Source organism: Gopherus flavomarginatus, chromosome 1, assembly GCF_025201925.1.
Source record: "Gopherus flavomarginatus isolate rGopFla2 chromosome 1, rGopFla2.mat.asm, whole genome shotgun sequence".
Taxonomy (NCBI): Eukaryota; Metazoa; Chordata; order Testudines; family Testudinidae; genus Gopherus; species Gopherus flavomarginatus.
The window spans coordinates 360071825-360089712 of record NC_066617.1 but is presented as its reverse complement, the minus strand read 5'-3'; the positions used below and the strand labels follow the sequence as shown (position 1 = coordinate 360089712).

Below are 17888 nucleotides of genomic sequence, written 5' to 3'. Positions count from 1 at the left end.
TCTTAGAATTTTATAGGAGTGAAGTGATCAAGAACTCCCTGGTAAGTTGATTTAATATTGGTGAACTTGTATAGAAACTCTTGTGCTTCATTCTGATCTCCTAATGTGTAGGCTTACTTAATGCTGAAATATTGCACTTAGTTCGTAGTAAAACATCTGAAACAGTCTTTTCTTCCATTTTCTAGACATGACTAAACTAGTACAGCTGGATCTCATTGTCCACTCCCAAAGGTTCATGCCCTTATGGAGTAAAAGGGGCAATGTTTTGGATTAATGACAACCTGAGGGTCTCCCTGAGGGAGATGTTATCAACTTAATGTCATGTAAATCTGAATTATCCAGCTACCGTTGTAATTACTGTTAAAAGTAGCACCTACAATTACTAACTGGAAGGTCTCTTTTTTTGTTTGTTATGCATTTGACAAAGTATATATTTTGTATAGTCAGTTGAATCATTGCATGTGTTGGCAACAGAGGATAGCAGCATTTCAGAGTGGACCAAAACCCCAGAACCCTGCAAATGCATCTGTAAATCCACAGAAAAAACAATGAAGGGGATTTGGGGCAGGTGTAGTATGAAACTACTACTAACTCACTTCTTAAAACTGTTTCAAGTTGTACTTTTTAAAGTCTAACAGTGCAGTTGACACTCTTGGCTGAGAGAAACTGTTCTCAGTGCTACCAGATGACAGAATGAGGAGTAATGGTCTCAAGTTGCAGTGGGGGAGGTTTAGGTTGGATATTAGGAAAAACTTTTTCACTAAGAGGGTGGTGAAGCACTGGAATGGGTTACCTAGAGAGGTGGTGGAATCTCCTTCTGTAAAGGTTTTTAAGGTCAGGCTTGACAAAGCCCTGGCTGGGATGATTTAGTTGGGGATTGGTCCTGCTTTGAGCAGGGGGTTGGACTAGATGACCTTCTGAGGTCTCTTCCAACCCTGATATTCCATGATTCTATGAAACCTAGCAGTTGAGCAAAACAGATGGGAGATTTATGATCAAGAAGGGTGAGGTCATCTTTGAAGACACAACTTGAACCTCAAACAGAAGATGTGGTTGTAGTAGAGGAAGGGAGTCAAGGAAATCTTACTTGTTGTGAATCTAGGCAAATAACCTTTCTCCCCCCCCAACCCCCCCGCTCTTTTTAACTTGGCACTTTGCTGCTCTCAGTAACATGTTTTGAATAAACTTGTGGGTAAACTTTTTTCTTATGCAGCCATCCAATTTAAGATTTTAATTTTAAATAAATTAAAATTTGTTTGCATTTTAATTGAATTTACATCCAAACAGAGCTTGATATAATTGCAAGCAAAAAAATTACTCATCTAGTAAATAGAAAATGGTAAATGATGCATTTCTTAACATAACGTGTGTGTGGAGAAGGAGGGGGAAATTGTGTTTAAGATGTAGTGTATCCTCCTGGATAGCAAAAAAAGTACAAAATTTAGTGTAAAAGTTATATTTAGTTGCAAAACCATGTTTAATGGCTACTAACCAATGAGAATCACATTTCTTAAGAAAATAACTCAAGTACAAATGCAAAACATGATTAAAATTAATGATTTAGATCAAGGGTCACCACTTGCTGTTTCAATCATGATTAAAATGGTGATTTTTATATCACTTTAATCTAAATCAATCCAGACTATGCCACACCCCAACACTACCCTTCCCAGCGTGAATGGTGAGAAGCAGAGCTTCTCGCAAGAAAATTGTTTCTAGCCTTGGTACATGGGTAATGAGGGCAACTCTCATGTTAACCTCAGAGTAGTGTGGGTTTTTTTTTTGCAGTTCAAGTCTTGAAGTCCTTACTGCTGAAGATTTTGCCATGCTCCAGCACTGAGGTAGTGCTACCGTTACTAGTAATGCTGGCAACATTAAAAAGACCAACACCTAGGCTGCCCTATCATGTCACAGTAGAAAGAAGCTGCTCTGTGTATACCAACACTTCTACTGGTGCTAGCAACAACAGAACTGTACTGGTTAGAGAGTGGAAATAAAAACCAAATAGATGCAGTTGGTGGCTTGGCACCTATTTTCTTATTACTTCCAAATATAGATGGCTATAGTGGGTCTTGCTCTTTATATCCTTTGGTCACGCTGGTATTGCTAACTACTACTAAAGTGTTTAAAGCTCTAAGAAAATAGTGCATCTGAAATGTAACTGTGGATAAGCATGATGTTGCCTATCCAGTCTATGCAGCTATGGAGAGTCAACTTGAAGTGTGATGTGTCCAGTCCTACTAATCAGCATCCAAGTGTGTGAGCTCAAAGCCTCAAATGCACTTCGGTAGCTGTATCTCAGAATATGAAGGAGGTTATTGTCTTCATCCCTTCCTCCCTCCCCCAAAAGATGATTCTTGACCCAAAGGTTGGTGAGGAATAATGCTGTGAGCTATTGCCTCCTCTGTTAGGAGAGCTTCCTTGAATACTTGTCTGTTCTTCCTTGTGCTCGGCCTAGGTACAGGGAGATGGGTAGGAAATAAACTTATTTCTGCTTACCAGCAGGTCACAATTCTATGCAATGTTTAGAACTGGCTTCTCTTGGATAAGTGATTGTCTCACTCTCCCTCTGTTTGGGGTATCTTGGTTATAACTTCCCAGAATGAGTCTTGTAAAGGAAATCATGTCAGCCTTCGATAGCTTTGGGAAAGAAAATATCGAATTCTCGTGCTCATTCCAAGTCCTGTTCAAATATGTGGAAATCACTAGAAGTGGATTTATTGAATAGCAGTAACAATTCAACAAATTACCAATATAAAACATCGCTCCAAAAAAATCTTAGTTAATATAACTAAACAAAACACTCCAGGGTAATTCACTTTAATGTGTGCATTTTTTCCCACTCTGTTCCCATGTTAAAAGCTTTACAAAATTTATTCTGTTTAAAAGCTGAAAAGGAATAATCATCTGACAAACTACGTAAATTATTTAGCAGATGGCTTCAGTACTAGTCTGACTCAGTTTTCACTTTCTGGAAGAGCTAGTTGCAGTGGTGGTACATACAGTGCCAGGTATTATTGGTGTTGCATAAACCCTACAATCAAATGTTTTTAATGGGAAATGGTCATGCCATCTAGACTCAGAACGTGACCTACTTTTTCTGACAGCTGTCAGCAAAGTCCATAAACAATTGTTTTCCTGTCTTCCAAATGTCGCCAAACAAACAAGTATAATTATTGTTCTCCTTCCTCCCTTGCCCTTAAAGCCAACTTACATATAAAAGCCAGAAGCCTAACACTTACGGGTAATGCCACAGATGCCAATATGAATAGGAGGGAAGAATGTAGCTTAATAAATTCCAATTAGGCTTTAACAGTGAATTTGAGAACTGTTTTCAAAGTTATTTTGATATTGATGAATAAAAACAGGAAGTTCTAAAAATCTGAGCTGTAGAGCTTCAGAATAGTGTCTTAGTACTGCTAGCGAACTGTATTAGAAGAACTAGAGCTGCTGCAAATTTTATATAATCTTGTAGTATAAGTGGTAATTAGGGAATATCTGTGTTGTGTGGAAATATGGTCCCTACTTTCAAGAGCTTACAGTTTAAGAAACTTAAGTCCTAGAAACTGAAAATTAAAATTGTGTTAGGTCCTTAGATGGCTTCAGTGTAGCCTAAAGCTTACAAACAAGTATCTGATCCTACAGTCCTTCCTCTTGCAAATATTCTGTACTCAGTGAGTACTTTTATTGATTTCAGTGGTATTTGCATAGCCCTAAGAGGCTGAAAATGCTGGTGGTTAGACAAGTTTCAGATACTTTCCAGAGATATGCAAGTCTCTCTTTTAGAGTATTAGGGAAAATATTAGTGTTGAAGTAGCATAAGTCAAATTTCTTATCTGTGCATCACTTTGCTGTTAAGTCCAAAGATCTGTTACCTTCCTGGAGGTTTAAATTGAGTCTGAGTGCTGAAGTTGGACTTCAGCATATGAGGGTTTGGTAGCAAACTGGGGGAGCTATCCAGCAGGATTTGAAGACATTCTGAAGTCAGGAAACCTTGAACACATTTGAAGATCTGCTGATTTGACCGACCTCCCCCAGTTTGTCCAAACCTGTTGGGTTTTCTCTGGGACCGTTTTTTATACCTAGAATTCTGCTGTATTTAGTCTGAAATGGAAACTTAATTATAAACTGGGGGTCTATCCAAAGAAACACAAGGCTAAGTGATGCAATCACTACTAACAGTGCTGCAGATCTTAAAGTAGCACATCTTAGCAAGTTCCCATATGACTGCCAAGTACTCCACCAGTATTTAATTTCCTGTTATGATGGTGGCCAGCAACAGATATATAAATAAATAAAATAGGTCTTTCTTGCTAGGAAAAATTCAAGAAGTGAGTAAGGTGACAAGGACTTATGTAAAACTTACAAAAGGAAATAGATACCCTTTGGAGTCTTCTCATTCTGACCTATTAAATCACTAGTATGCATGTTTAAGCTTGCAGCATGTTATGACTGTTTTTCATAATTTCTTAAATATAGTGGTACTGTGATTATTCAAAATTCTCAAGACACTTGAAACCTCTAAATTCAGAGAAATTAGTCAGCAGGATTTTAAGTCTGGTTTTTGTCAAACCCTAAGGTCTGGACTTGTCTGGCTGGCTCTCTAAATTTCTAGAATAAAGAGAGCTCCTCAGAAGGCGAGAGCACTCAGGGCTTGGTGTCAGCATTGCAGAGTTGAGGGGTGAAGGGGAATAGGAACAAACCCCCATTAATAGTTAAACCAAATTCAGTTAATGAGAAGTAAATCAGTGTTAATATAAACTACAGCTCTTTTTTTAGAAGCCAGATGTTAAAAGTATGGAACAGTCTTCACGCTACTCCCATTTTCTAAAAATACTAGTATTTGTATTTCTTGAAAAAGTGCCTGTTGTGGCAAAAGGAAGTTAATGAAGTAATTTCCTGGCATCTCATAATGGAAGAAAATAGTAGTTGGTCTGAAAGCCTGCAGGCTTGCAGCAGCAGATGGAAATGGGAGCCAAACTAGGAATCTTGATCAGAAAATGGAATGTTGTGAATAATGAAGGAGCAGAGTCTCTGATGGCTTGAGCCTTCTCATGTGTAACTTAGTAGACCGTTGATCTTGCAGGATGTTACTTCAGTTCTTGCAGTCTGGAAGTTTGACATAAATGCTTGGCCTCTTTAAATTTTAAACACACTGTATGTTGTTCAACATTCTTTGGTGTTGTTTCAGTTTTTCTTCCTACATCTTTATTTTACTTATCAACAGAATCCAACGTGGAGGAGTCTTGACTTTGGAATAATGCCTGATCGCCTCGATACATCTGTGTCATGTTTTCTGGTGAGGATCTGGGGTGGCAGGAAAGAGCTCTTTCAGCTGTTGATCGAATGGAAAGTCAATCTAGATGGACTAAAATACTTGGGTCAGCAGGTAAAATTAAAAGCATGTTTCCTCAATTTGTGGATTAAGTAGCTAAAAGTCTTTGTTTAAGGGGAAAAAAAAGTTGCTAAGATCAAGGCTACAAACAGACTGAAGAGAAGGAAAATGATAAAATATAGTAAACACTGTATCTTAATTATGGAATAAAACTACTTATAAAGGGACTGCTAGTATGGGTAGCTCTCCTCATTGTACGGAGCTTTAAATAATAGGGATGGACACAATGTGAAAGTCTTTTATGTTGTGAAATTTCTTGGCGATTTAAAGTTGCTGCAGCTATTTGAGCTTCGTAATCACAATAGTAGCCCCAAGTGAGAAACAGTGCATAACATTATTACTCTGTATGTGATCACAGTTTACTTTCTTTAGCTTTTCTAATTAGACTGTGCTAATACTACTAGAATGCCAACAATGCCCTTGGCATAAAAATCTTCAATCCAATTACAGACTAAGAAACCAAGAGGATGGTGTTAACCTTGGAACCTTTTTTCCCTTCGTTCTTCTCTAGTCCTGGGATATCACCTGTCTGGCATGGGTTTAGTACAGCGGTTCTCAAACTGGGTTGGGACCCCATTTTAATGAGGTCACCAGGGCTGGCATTAGACTTGCTAGAGTCTGGGCCTGGACCCTGAGCCTAAGCCCAAGCCCCACTGCCTGGGTCTGAAGAGCCCCAGGTGGTGGGGCTCAGATTCCAGGCCCTCCCACCTGGGGCTTAAGCCCTTGGGCTTCTGCTTTGGCCCCCTGCCCTGGGCGGTGGGGCTCGGGCTTTGGACCCCCACGTGGGTCTTAGGCTTCAGACCCCCCTCTTGGGGTCATGTAGTAATTTTTCATGTCAGAAGGGGGTCACAATGCAATGATGGGTTGAGAGCCTCTGGTTAGTATTTGTGGGTCTTATGGAACAAGTGGAATCTTAGTTGCGATTTTACATAAATGCGAGTCATTAACATTAGTTTTAACGTTTTCTTTAAACTTACAAATGATGTAATAGGGAGATACTTACAGAGCCATAACTCGTGAAACAAATGCCAGGTGTCTGTTCATCGTAATCACAGTAGGTTGACACACTTGGTTTTCAACTAAGTTTCTTAGATGAGTGTCCTACCCTGGTCTCTCTTGCTCTTTGAGTTTGCCGTTCTAAAACGAATCTACTGCTTTAAAGGATGGAAATGGTTTGAAATGTCAACATTATTTATAAAATAGACTTGTAATGAAAAAGCATTTTGTTGTTGGATCCAGTACTTTCTGTGCGGAAGATTGATTTTCAGTGTTCTGTTTCATTTCATTGCACCAAGGAAATAGGCCTCTAGAGAATATTCGCTAACACTACCTTTTTTGTTTATAAATAACCTTGACCCCTCAGCTAACACACTTAATGTAGGAAAAGTTTTGTGTTGAGCCGTAAACAACAAAGAATATGATCGATCTAACTGATTATCTGCTGAAAATTGGCTCCTTTATGACTGAGCTGTCTGAATGAGCTATTTCCTTGTTTGTTTTTATTATTTTCGATCTTCCTACTATTTCTCTACTTCTGGCTCTAAGAAAGAGGAAGACTTGTTTATCTGATACTGTAAGTAGTTCTAGGTGCTATATAGTGGTTAAGGCAAATTTTTTTTATTTCCCATCTTGGAAGTTGGGAATAATCACTGAGCATATCGGCCGTTTCCTGTTTAGAGGTGTGAAAGTCAAGTGTGTTCTCTATGGTAATAGTTCAGTTCCCTCATGGACACTATTAGCACTAGACGGAAGAACTGAAAAGGTGACAGTCATAAAAATAGCAATTAATATTAAGCTTGATTGCAGGTAAACTAAGTTGACCCTAATGTCATTGTGTTTTTTGTTTTTTTTAAACTACAGATACATGCTACAAACCCAAATGAAATAATTTTTGGGTTGAACGATGGCTATTATGGAGCTTCATTTGAACAGAAGGTACGAATACCTAATATTTATGCAAATTATGTAGTAATGATAGTCACAGGCTGTAATTTAAATTCTTTTGGCATAGGCCAGCATTTTCAAGGTTCAGTGCATACTGTAAGCACCTAAATAATTGGATATTGGGATGCTCAGCATCTCTGAAAAATTGGGCCACTTAAACAAATGGTCTAACTTTCAAGAGTGCTGAACCTTTCCCACTTTTGTCTAGGTGCCTAACTTTAGGCACCCAAGCTTGTAAATTGAAGACAGTTCTTATTGTCCTCTTCACTTAACCTCTGTCTCTGAGGTTCCATGTTGCAGTTTCCATCTTTGCTTTCCCAGTAAGTTTAATAGAACTAGTTGCAACCAGTCATTGGCTTGTAAATGACCAGAAGGGTTACTGTTGAATGAAACAAGTTACGTCTTTCTCTCTGCAAAAGCAGAGTGCTGCAGATAGCACACTCCTAATCCTTGCCATCTTGGATAACTGGATAAGTAGTAACTGAACTTTGGTTATCTTAATGGCTGTGCAGAGCACAAATGCTAGATTAATGAGATTTCATGCAGTTACACTGTCTTAAATACTTTTTAAAATTGGTAGGCCCAGTATTTGATCAACATCTTATTAAAAAATTATTTCCAGAGTGTGTCTAATGTCTTGTGGTTTTAGCTGCCCAAAAATGCTTGTTTTCATCTTTGAATGCTATGGTTTTTATCAATCAGTCAGCACCAATGGCACACGCATGTGAGAAACAAACTTTGTAAAAAGCTTGAAAATGAATCAGCTTCAAGTGGCTATTAATCATGAAAGATTACTTTGGATTTAAAGTACCTTGATTGGTGGTGTATTTCAAAACACTTAATGACCAGACACGCTAATGCTAAAATGAAGTTCCCCATCTTCCAGTCATTTACATTTAAGCGCTGTAGCTCTTTCACCCCCTTCTTTGAATGATTTCCCCTCTTTCATGTCTCCTAATCTTAATCCTCTAATTTTTTTCAAGCTAATACAAGGCAAACCGAATAGTCAGCGTTTTGACTCTGACCATGCTATAGTTGAAGCTGTGTTAGCAACAACCATGTATAATGTAATTATTGCATTTTCTAAGCACTGACAGTGTACAAGACCCATACCTTGCAACTGAAACGCAGCTTGCCCCAAAGAGGTTGCAATTAAAACACTTCATTGTATGCAGGTGGCTCTGGGAAGCCAACAGAAGTAAATAACTGTCTTTTTGAAATACAGCTATTGACTTGCTGCTTGTGATTATTTCTGAGATGAGATTTCGTGAGGAATATGATTAGAGGCTAGTGGCTTTAGAGTCTAGACTCTGGCTGACTGTTCTATGTTTTGGAGAAGCCTCAAAAATGGCATGGAGGTGACTGAGAAGCAAACAAGTGAGGCTGATACAGGCTGTTAGAGGGGCCTAATGTGCATTTGCAAACATGATGGTGATTTCAGTGAGCAATGTAAACATGTCTTTTTTTTCTCTGACTGTTACAGTGCTAGTTACAAGCATAAGACCAGTATCCCTCAGTTATGCTGTATACCTGTAAGTTTCCAGATGGAATTCAGGACTCTGGTGGTCTTCTTTTTTTTTTTTTTTTTTTTTTTAAAGAGCCCTAAAGGGTTGGTAACAGGCTACTTGAGAGGTTGCTCGCTTGCTATCTTTCCTTTTAGCTGCCACTGTTCACTGACAGAAGTCAACTTGTCTGAACTCAGTGGTCTGCCAGAACCTGAATTTAACTCTTCTGGACATGATGCAAGACTCCTTGCAAGGAGAGTGTCTGAAGTGTTGGAATTTTATTTGGGTTTGGAACTTCGTTCTTATAGTGTCATGGAAGGATGAGCAATATACTATGTAACATTTTATAAGGGTGCATAAAGCACAGATGCACTTCTGTTGATTAATATCTTTAGAAACTGAAACTAAATTAAATTTAGGCTTAAACAGTCTAAATGAAGAGAATACAAGTTTTAGTAAGGCTGAGTCCAGGCTGGGACCTAGTGGCAAAATCTGTTACAACAAATTGTTTTCAAGATCTAATGAGAACTTCTAGGATTTGGGGATTTGTAATGTTTATGTTAGAGGAGATCTTTAGTCTCTATAACTGGGACCTCCAGCAACAGTAAAATGCAATGTGGTGCAGTCATAATCAAATCCTGTTGAGGAGCTTGCATATTGTAATTTGAGGTGTTTGGACATGATGTAGCAATTTGTTGACAGAATCAGTTTCTCTAATTCTCAATTTGATTTCTTCCTTTCCTAACTAGATGCTTGGAGTCCTAGAGCAAAATACAACACATCTCAATATAACTCTAGTTTCCTACTTTAATTTAATCTTGTTCTGAGATGCTGGTCATAAACTAATATATGCACTACTGACAAACCAGCTTTACATTTGGTATGAGGAAACAGTGCTGAATGTTAAGTTTAAAAAAAATTTCTGAGGATCTTTGCCATCCACTCACCATTGTCTGCTATCATGACAGAAATGAGAAATTGATGGTTGTCAGACAACCACCAAAATGGAGCTAGACTGCTAGCACAGAAAATAAGGTTGTAGAGAATTTTTTTAAACTAAAGCCTGGAAAAAAGGCAACAGCTGCAGAGGAGCACACGGTTTGGACGCAGACATCCATTAGGGATGAATTGTTTAAAGGGGCAACTCTGTGTCCTAGTATAGAACAGGTAGGAGCTAGTAATGAACTATCAAATGTAAGAGTCCCATGTAAGCATAACACATGAAAGCCAGCAACTAAATATTGACAAAATGTACAAGTGCTTATGTACAAATGCTAGAAGTCTAAATGCTAAGATGGGTAAACTAGAATGCCAGGCATTAAATGAGGAAATTGATATAAAAAGTGTCTCAGAAATGTGGTGGAATGAGGATAATCAATGGGACATGATAATAGCACGGTACAAAAGACATAGGAATGACAGAGGTAGGTCACGCATGGAGTGGGGCACGGGAGAGGGAGAGGTACTATGTTATAAAAGCGTAGTCAAATAAGATGACAATCTTAAATGAATCAAACTGCACTATAGAGTTTCTGTGGATAGAAATTACATGCTTTAATAAGAGTATTAGCAATAAGCATATGCTGACAACCACCTGACCAGCATGGTAACAGTGACTATGAAATGCTAAGAGGCTACAAAACCAGAATATACAATAATAATGGGTGATTTCAACTTTTCTCATATTGACTGGGTAAATGTCCCCTTAGGACATGATGCAGAGAGAGAATTTCTAGACACCATAAATGACTGCTTTTTGGAGCAGTCATCCTGGAACCCACAATTGCTTGGAGAGGCGATTCTTGAATTTAGTCCTAAATGGAGCACAAGATCTGGTCTAAGAGGTAACTACAGCTGAATTGCTGGGTAATAGTGACCATAATCTAACTAAATTAGTCATCCTTGTAGGGGGGAAAATACCAACACCCCCATCCTCCCCCCCCCCCCCCGTAACATTTAACTCTTAAAAACAGGAGCTACCTAGGAATAAGGATGCTAGTTAAAAGGAGCAGTCACAAGAGTAAAATGCCTGCAATCAGCATGGAGACTATTAAATACCGTAATAGAGGCTCGCACTAAATGTATCATAAAAGACAGTAGGACTACCAAAAGAATGCCACCATGGCTAAAAAACAGATTAATGGAAGTCATTAGAGGCAAAAAGAAATCTTCTTCTAATTTGAAAGTCTGATCCTAATGCGGAAAATAGAAAGGAGCACAAACTCTGGCAAGTGAAATATAAAAGTATAAGACAAGCCAAGGAAGAAATTGAGAAGTAACTTGCTAAAAGATGCAAAAACTAAGTAGCAGGATATCTACCAAACAGGCAGTGGGACTCCTAAACAATAAAGGTGTTAAAGGAGCACTAAAGGAAGAAGACAAGACAATAGAAGATGCTAAATTATGGAGTTAGGTTGACATACGGCATCTTACGTCGACCTAATTGTCGGTATCTACACCACGGGCTTGCTCCTGCCGATGTACATGCCTTACTGCATGGAGATAACTCCGTGTCCATGAGAGGCATAGGACTTACATTGGTGTAGTTAGGGTGACGCAGTGTCCGTGTAGATGCTGCATTGCTTACTTCTGCTGTTGGCTGTCATTCTTGTCAGTTTCACAATTCGATCCCCTAAACTGCTGGAGCCATGAAAATGACAAGGGCAGCCACTAAGACTCCTAGCTCCCCACTCAGAGCCCGGCACTCCTGTTGAGGACGCGCACTGCTGACAGAAGGAGGGTAGTATGGACATGAAAAACGTCTGTAATTGCTGAAGTGGTTGTAATTTGACCTAACATAGATTGACTTAAGTTTGTAGTGCAAACATGCCTGAATTCTTTGTGTTGGTTTTCACTGTAGGGGATGTGGGGGAGGTAAGAACATCAGAGCTGTTCTTTTGAACAACAAATCTGAATTGCTGTCCCAAACTGATGGGTCAGTAGAAGTAGTTTTGGAACAAAAAGGTGATAGTTGATACTGTGTTTGGATTTTCAAAAAGCCTTTGATAAGGTCCCTCACCAAAGGTGCTCAAGAAACCTAAGTAGCCATAGAGTAACAGGTTACATCCTCTCATGGGCCAGTACAGTAGAACCCCCTTTATCTGATCTAATTGGGACTGGGGTCAGATCAGCTAATCAAAAATTTGGATAATCCGGACAATGGGAAAGTGCGAGGCTATAGCGCCATCTAGTGGCCACAGGACAGATCACCTGCTTCTGGACTTATGTGCTGGTTGTTTGGTTAATACGGATAATAGAGGGTCAGATAAACTGGGCTCTACTGTAACTAATTGGAAGATAGGTAACAAAGGGTGGAAATAAATGATCAGTTTTCATAGAGAAGAACAGCGTTGTGTCTCAAGGACATGTTGTGTTCAACATATTCATTAATGATCTCGAACAGGGTGAACTGCAAAGTTTGCAGATGATACAAAATTATTCAAGATAATTAAGTCAAAGCAGACTGCAAGGGGTTACAGCGATCTCCCAAAGCTAGGTGACCGGGCAACAAAACGGCAGATAAAATTCAGCATTGATAAATGCAAAGGAATGCATCAGGGGCAGGGGGGGAGAATAATACCAAATATACATATACAATGATAGATTCTAAAGTAGCTGTTACCATCCAAGAAAGATCTTGGCGTCACTGTGGGTAGATTGGTGAAAACTTCCATTCACTGTGCAGCAGACAAAAAAGTATGTTAAGAACCCTTAGGAAAGGGATGGAAAATAAGACCAAAAATATAATGCCAATATACAAAACTATGGTGAGCCTCCATATAAAATCCTGTGTCCAGTTCTGATCGCCAAATCTCAAAATGGATATATTAGAACTGAAACGAGGTTCAGAAAAGGGCAGCAAAGATGATCAAGGGTATAGAACATCTTTCATACAAAGGGAGACTAAAAAGACTAGGGCTGTTCAGCTTAGAAAAAAGGCGACTAAAGGGTGGGATATGTTTGATAGGTCTAAAAAAATCATGAATGGGGCGGAAAAAGTGAACAGCACAATTCTATTTACCCTTTCCTACAATAAAAAAACCTAGAGTCACCTGATGAAATTAATAAGCAGCAGATTGACTACAAACAAGAAGTGCTTTCTCACATAGGCACATCTAAATTGTGGAATTTGTTTCCATGGAATGTTGTGATGGGTTCCCCCTGGGGTGCCACCTGGAACTAGGGTACCACTGAGCCCCCGACCCACCAGTCTGGGCTCCCTCTCTCACCTTTACCAAGCCCTCCAGCCTGCACTTCTACTAGCCTACATACAGGTGAGGGCACCCCCAGCTGCAGTTATACCCTCTGGAGTATAAACCCAAAATTATACTGTCTTGCACTGCATAGGGAACCGTATAGCGTAAGCTCATACAATTTGCCCCCTCCCTCAATGTGGAGAGGAATATGCAACAGCCTTTAGCCCCAGAGTTATGATTTCCACACATTTCACTCTAACTCACTGGTTTAAATAAAGCAAAAACAAGTTTGTAGTTAATAAACAATATATTTTAAGTGATTATAAGGGATAGCAAACAGATCAAAGCAGATTACCAAGCAAATAAACAAAAAACACCAACTAAACTTAATATACTAACTGGATAGGGTGAGAATCTACTATTCATATCCAAAGAAATGATACAAGCAGGCTGCAGATTCTTAAGGGGCAAGCTGCACTTGCTTTACAGCTTGGAATCCCCAGGTGTCTCATTCACAGGCTAAAATCCCTTTAGCCTGGGTCCAGCACTTCCCCCAGTTCAGTCTTTTGTTCCTCAGGTGTTTCTAGGAGTATTCTGGTGTTGGGAGTGAAGAACCCCAGCTTGTCACTCCCTGCCCTATATAGATTTTGCATCTGGCAGGAACCCTTTGTTCCCAAAGCTTGGTTCCCATGCCAGTCAGTGGTAAAACACTGACATCCCAAGATGGAGTCTAGAGACATGTGGTCTCATCACGTGTCCTTGTAGAGTCAGAGCAGCCATTACTTGGAGGCTGTCTATGGTGTTCTCAGGAAGGCTTCCCAGGTGGGAGATAAGCTTCTCCTAAGGCTTACTGTTTGCCTCCAACACTGCTGTTCTGCCTGAGATCACCATGTGGCTTTCAGACTCCTCTAATGCCTTCTCTAACTCTGCTGCTAGTTCCAGCTTCTCTCCTTCTCGCTCATCAAGACATTGAACCCCTAGAATTCTATGGTCCCCCTTTTTCTTGTGGTGTTTGAAGTACAGATTTTATTTCCCTGCCTCTGCAGCAGCCCTCTCAGGCACTCTGCAAAGGAGCCTTATGATGTGCTCTGAGTGGGTTTTTGCTCCCCCCTTGCTAAAACCACTGAGGCCTTGTCTACACTACCACTTTGCAGCGCTACAACTTTCTTACTCAGGTTTGTGGACACCCCCACCCCAATAAGTGCTACATATTTCAGTGCTGTAAAGTGGCAGTGTAGACAGTGCACCAGTGCTGGGAGCTACTCCCCTCGTGAGGGTGGGTTTTTTCTTTTGTTTTCTTACAACACCACCTAAGATCCCTGTAGCTTCTGTGCCTCCTGCAGTAGCTTGTCCTCTACTTTGTCTTCCATACTAGTAAGAGCAGAAAGCCTCCCCATCTCTCTCTTGGGCTTACCCAGTGTTGCAGGAGGAGACAAAGATCTAAGTCTTATGGCAGGAAGCTGATTGGGGTAGGTTCTTAAAAGGGTTTCCCTCTTGATGCTGTTAAAAATGTCTGGTTACAGAATCTGCAAAACCTTGAACAGTTTTTGCTGTGGGTCTACTTGACCTTCTTGTTCTATGTTCATGTAAATATTTAACACTTTCTAGTTTTTAGTTGTTCATTTGTAGCCAGTTTGTCTTGTCCAGGTTAAAAAATTACAGATGCAGGCCATATCAGCTCTCTAGGGACCAGTTAGTGGGAAGATGAAAGGAGCGGGAGTCTTGGGTTCCACTTCCTCGCTTTTCTAGATCCTTTCCCTTTAAACTGTTTACCGTTGCTGGTTGTCAACAAGACAGTCCTGTGTCCTGCAGGAACACCTTTTGAGAAGCCTCCCTGCATCTGCCAGTGGTAAGAGCAGCATTTTTAATGGCATTTTATTGACTTGCTTTTGTCTCTGAAGGGAAGAAGACACAAGTTTTGTTTTGCACTCGGTATCTTGAAACCCTTTTACTGTGTCCCAAAGGTCACCCTGTTTTCTAGGACATTTTCTGTGCAGTGTCATAGGCTTTCAGTCCCATGACACAAGCAGGTAGACAAGAGGCCACATTCCCTATTGAAGGGTCATGTCACTGTCTCCCTTCTTCAAGGAGAGGGACTGAAGCCACAACTCCACAGACATGTAAGGTGATCGCTTGTTCCTTTCCCTGCTTGTTCATCAGCCAATATCAGGTGGACAGTGCTCTAGGAAGGTGAATCTATCAAAATGTGTTTCAGGCTGCCTCTCCAGAAAGTCAGTTGTCACTGATCTGATGGCATGACTTGCCATGCCCAGTGCCAGTACTGAATATTGCAGAAGGATGGAAGAGGGGAGACCCTCAACAAGAGGAAAACTACCCTCTGACAGCTGAGGGTTGGAGTGCCTCCTTATCTCCTAGTGTGCATCCCTCCTTTTCTCTCCATAGTTTGCACAGTAGTACCAGGTGCAAAATATATCGGAAGGAAAGAACAGGTTATGCTGGTGGGGGAGTGGCCCTATATGTGAAAGAAAGCATAGACTCAAATGAAGAAAAAAATCTTAAATGAACCAAACTGTACCATCGAATCTCTATAGATAGTAAGTCTATGCTCTAATAAGAATATAGCAGTAGGGATATATTACTGACCATCTGACCAGGATGGTAATAGTGACTATGAAATGCTCAGGGAGATTAGAGAGGCTATTAAAATAAAAAACTCAATAATGGGGGATTTCAACTATTCCCATATTGACTGGGTACATATCACCACAGCATGGGATGCAGAGATAAATTTTCTTGACACTTTATATGACTGCTTCTTGGAGCAGCTAGTTCTGGAACCCACAAGGGGAGAGGCAATTCTTGATTTAGTCCTAAGTGGGGCGCAGGATGTTGTCCAAGAGGTGAATATAGCTGGACTGCTTGGTAATAGTGACCATAGTATAATTTAATTAAGCATAGCTGTGGCAGGGAAAACACCACAGCAGCCCAACACTAGCGTCTAATTTCAGAAAGGGGGACTACACAAAAATGAGGAAGTTAAACAAATTAAAGGTACAGCGCAAAATGTGAAATCTGTTTTTGCATACAGCTGTTTGCCAGAAGCTGGGAATGTGCAACTGAGGATGGATCACTTGATGATTTCCTGTTCTGTTCATTCTCTCTGGGGCACCTGGCATCTGCCACTGTCTGAAGACAGGATACTTTACTAGATGGACCTTTGGTCTGAGCCAATATGGACGTTCTTATATTCTTTATGTAAACAGCTTGAGAGGTGGGAAGGTGGAGTTAGCCTTCATGTACCCGCTCATTCTTTCTTTGGCTCTTTGCTTTCTGGCAGGTGACACTAATATGAGGCTACCATCCTGTAGCAGGATGGGAGAAGAAAAGGGACTGACATACATATAAATATCTTTCTCTTTCTGAAATAACTACTTCACCCTCTTCCACTCTCTTGGGAGAGAGACAGGACTGTTTGCCCTAATCTACTGCACTCTTCCAATTAACTTTGATTCCATGCCCTACTTTTAAATCCTGCATGTTTGAAACCAAACAAGGCCCATTTCTCAGCATGAGATGCTGAAGATCCAGCTGCAGTGCTTGAAAATTTCCTGCCTCGTGTTAATCTTTCAGTGAGATTCAGGTGGTGAAGTCTTGCTTTAGTATCTTTCCAGAAGATGGATCCTACACATCAAACTCCTAACATATCAGAAAGAAATGGTTTTTCCCTTTTGAGAAGTGGTCAGATAATGCATGGTATTGGTTTTCTAGTTTTAGAATGGCATATTTGCTATATTGTCACTATCAAGAGCACGCAGTTCCATAGTATGTGCAAGAAAAACATACCTTAAATGGAAAGGGGGGGGACTTCCTACTGAATTACCCACGGAATATCTAACTGTACAGCACAAGACCTCCAAGTGCTTTTAGTATTAGCTAAGCCCCACAACAGCCCGCTCAGGCAAGTAAAGGATGTTTAGGTAGGATTACTTCACCCACATTAAAGTGCAATTATTTCTGTGGTGGAAAGCAGTAGCTGTTCGTTTTAAAAATTTATGGTGTGTGATTAAAGTGAAGAAAATCACTATATCCTGCTGAAACGCTTACAGGGACCTGGTGAAATTCTAACACTGGTAAATACATAAAGGTAAATGCCTGTATTTTTTCATAGAATTGTAGGACTGGAAAGGACCTTGAGAGGTCTTCTAGTCCAGTCCCCTGCATTCATGGGGGGATTAAGCATTATCTAGACCATCCCTGACCAGTGTTCTGTCTAACCTGCTCTTCAATGACAGATTCCACAACTTCCGTAGGTAAATATTCCAGTGCTTAACTGCCTGAACAGTTAGGAAGTGTTTTCTAATGTTCAATTTAAAACCTCCCTTGCTGCAATTTAATCCCATTGCTTCTTGTTTTATCCTCAGAGATTAAGAACAGTTTTTCTCCTCCTTGTAACAACCTTTTTGTGTACTTGAAAACTATCATGTCACCTCTGAGTCTTCTCTTCTCCAGCCTAAAGAGCAATCAAATCTTTAATGTTCACACATGTCTAGGCCTCTTGTCCTATGTCTTGTCTTACCTTTTTGTCTCTAGCAGCACAGTGCTGGGACACTATTAGTGCTGACTGGGAGGGAAGAGTTCTTATGCTTCCTAAGTGTGTGTTTGTCAAAGTATGGCACCTGCCTGACACAGACTAATTTGCGGCACAAGATTATGCGACAGTTCCTTCCTGCCATCCCTTGTGCAAACTGTGGCCATAATCTTTTGTTCCTACAAATTTTGACCAGAAGCTCCTCCATAGATACCTTGGTCATCCCAAGGAATACATGAATCTCTGAAGGGTGTTTATGGAATGGATAAACAATAACTTTCTAATTATCACTTTACTGA

At 40.2% G+C, this 17888-nt stretch overlaps 2 protein-coding genes across 5 annotated transcripts in view; both read left to right on the top strand.

The window, feature by feature from the left end:
• The window catches only part of DGAT2 (diacylglycerol O-acyltransferase 2), a 660465-nt gene that overhangs the window by 88596 nt on the left and 553981 nt on the right, over positions 1-17888 (top strand). The window lies entirely within an intron of this gene.
• The window catches only part of UVRAG (UV radiation resistance associated), a 185041-nt gene that overhangs the window by 19675 nt on the left and 147478 nt on the right, over positions 1-17888 (top strand). For 2 of the 3 annotated variants that reach the window (XM_050930437.1, XM_050930420.1), the window contains exons 3-5: positions 7-41; positions 5228-5389; positions 7256-7330. In XM_050930437.1, the coding sequence (XP_050786394.1) occupies positions 7-41; positions 5228-5389; positions 7256-7330 (272 nt within the window). The remainder of the gene's footprint in view (positions 1-6; positions 42-5227; positions 5390-7255; positions 7331-17888) is intronic. The other variant, XM_050930426.1, reaches the window with a different exon arrangement.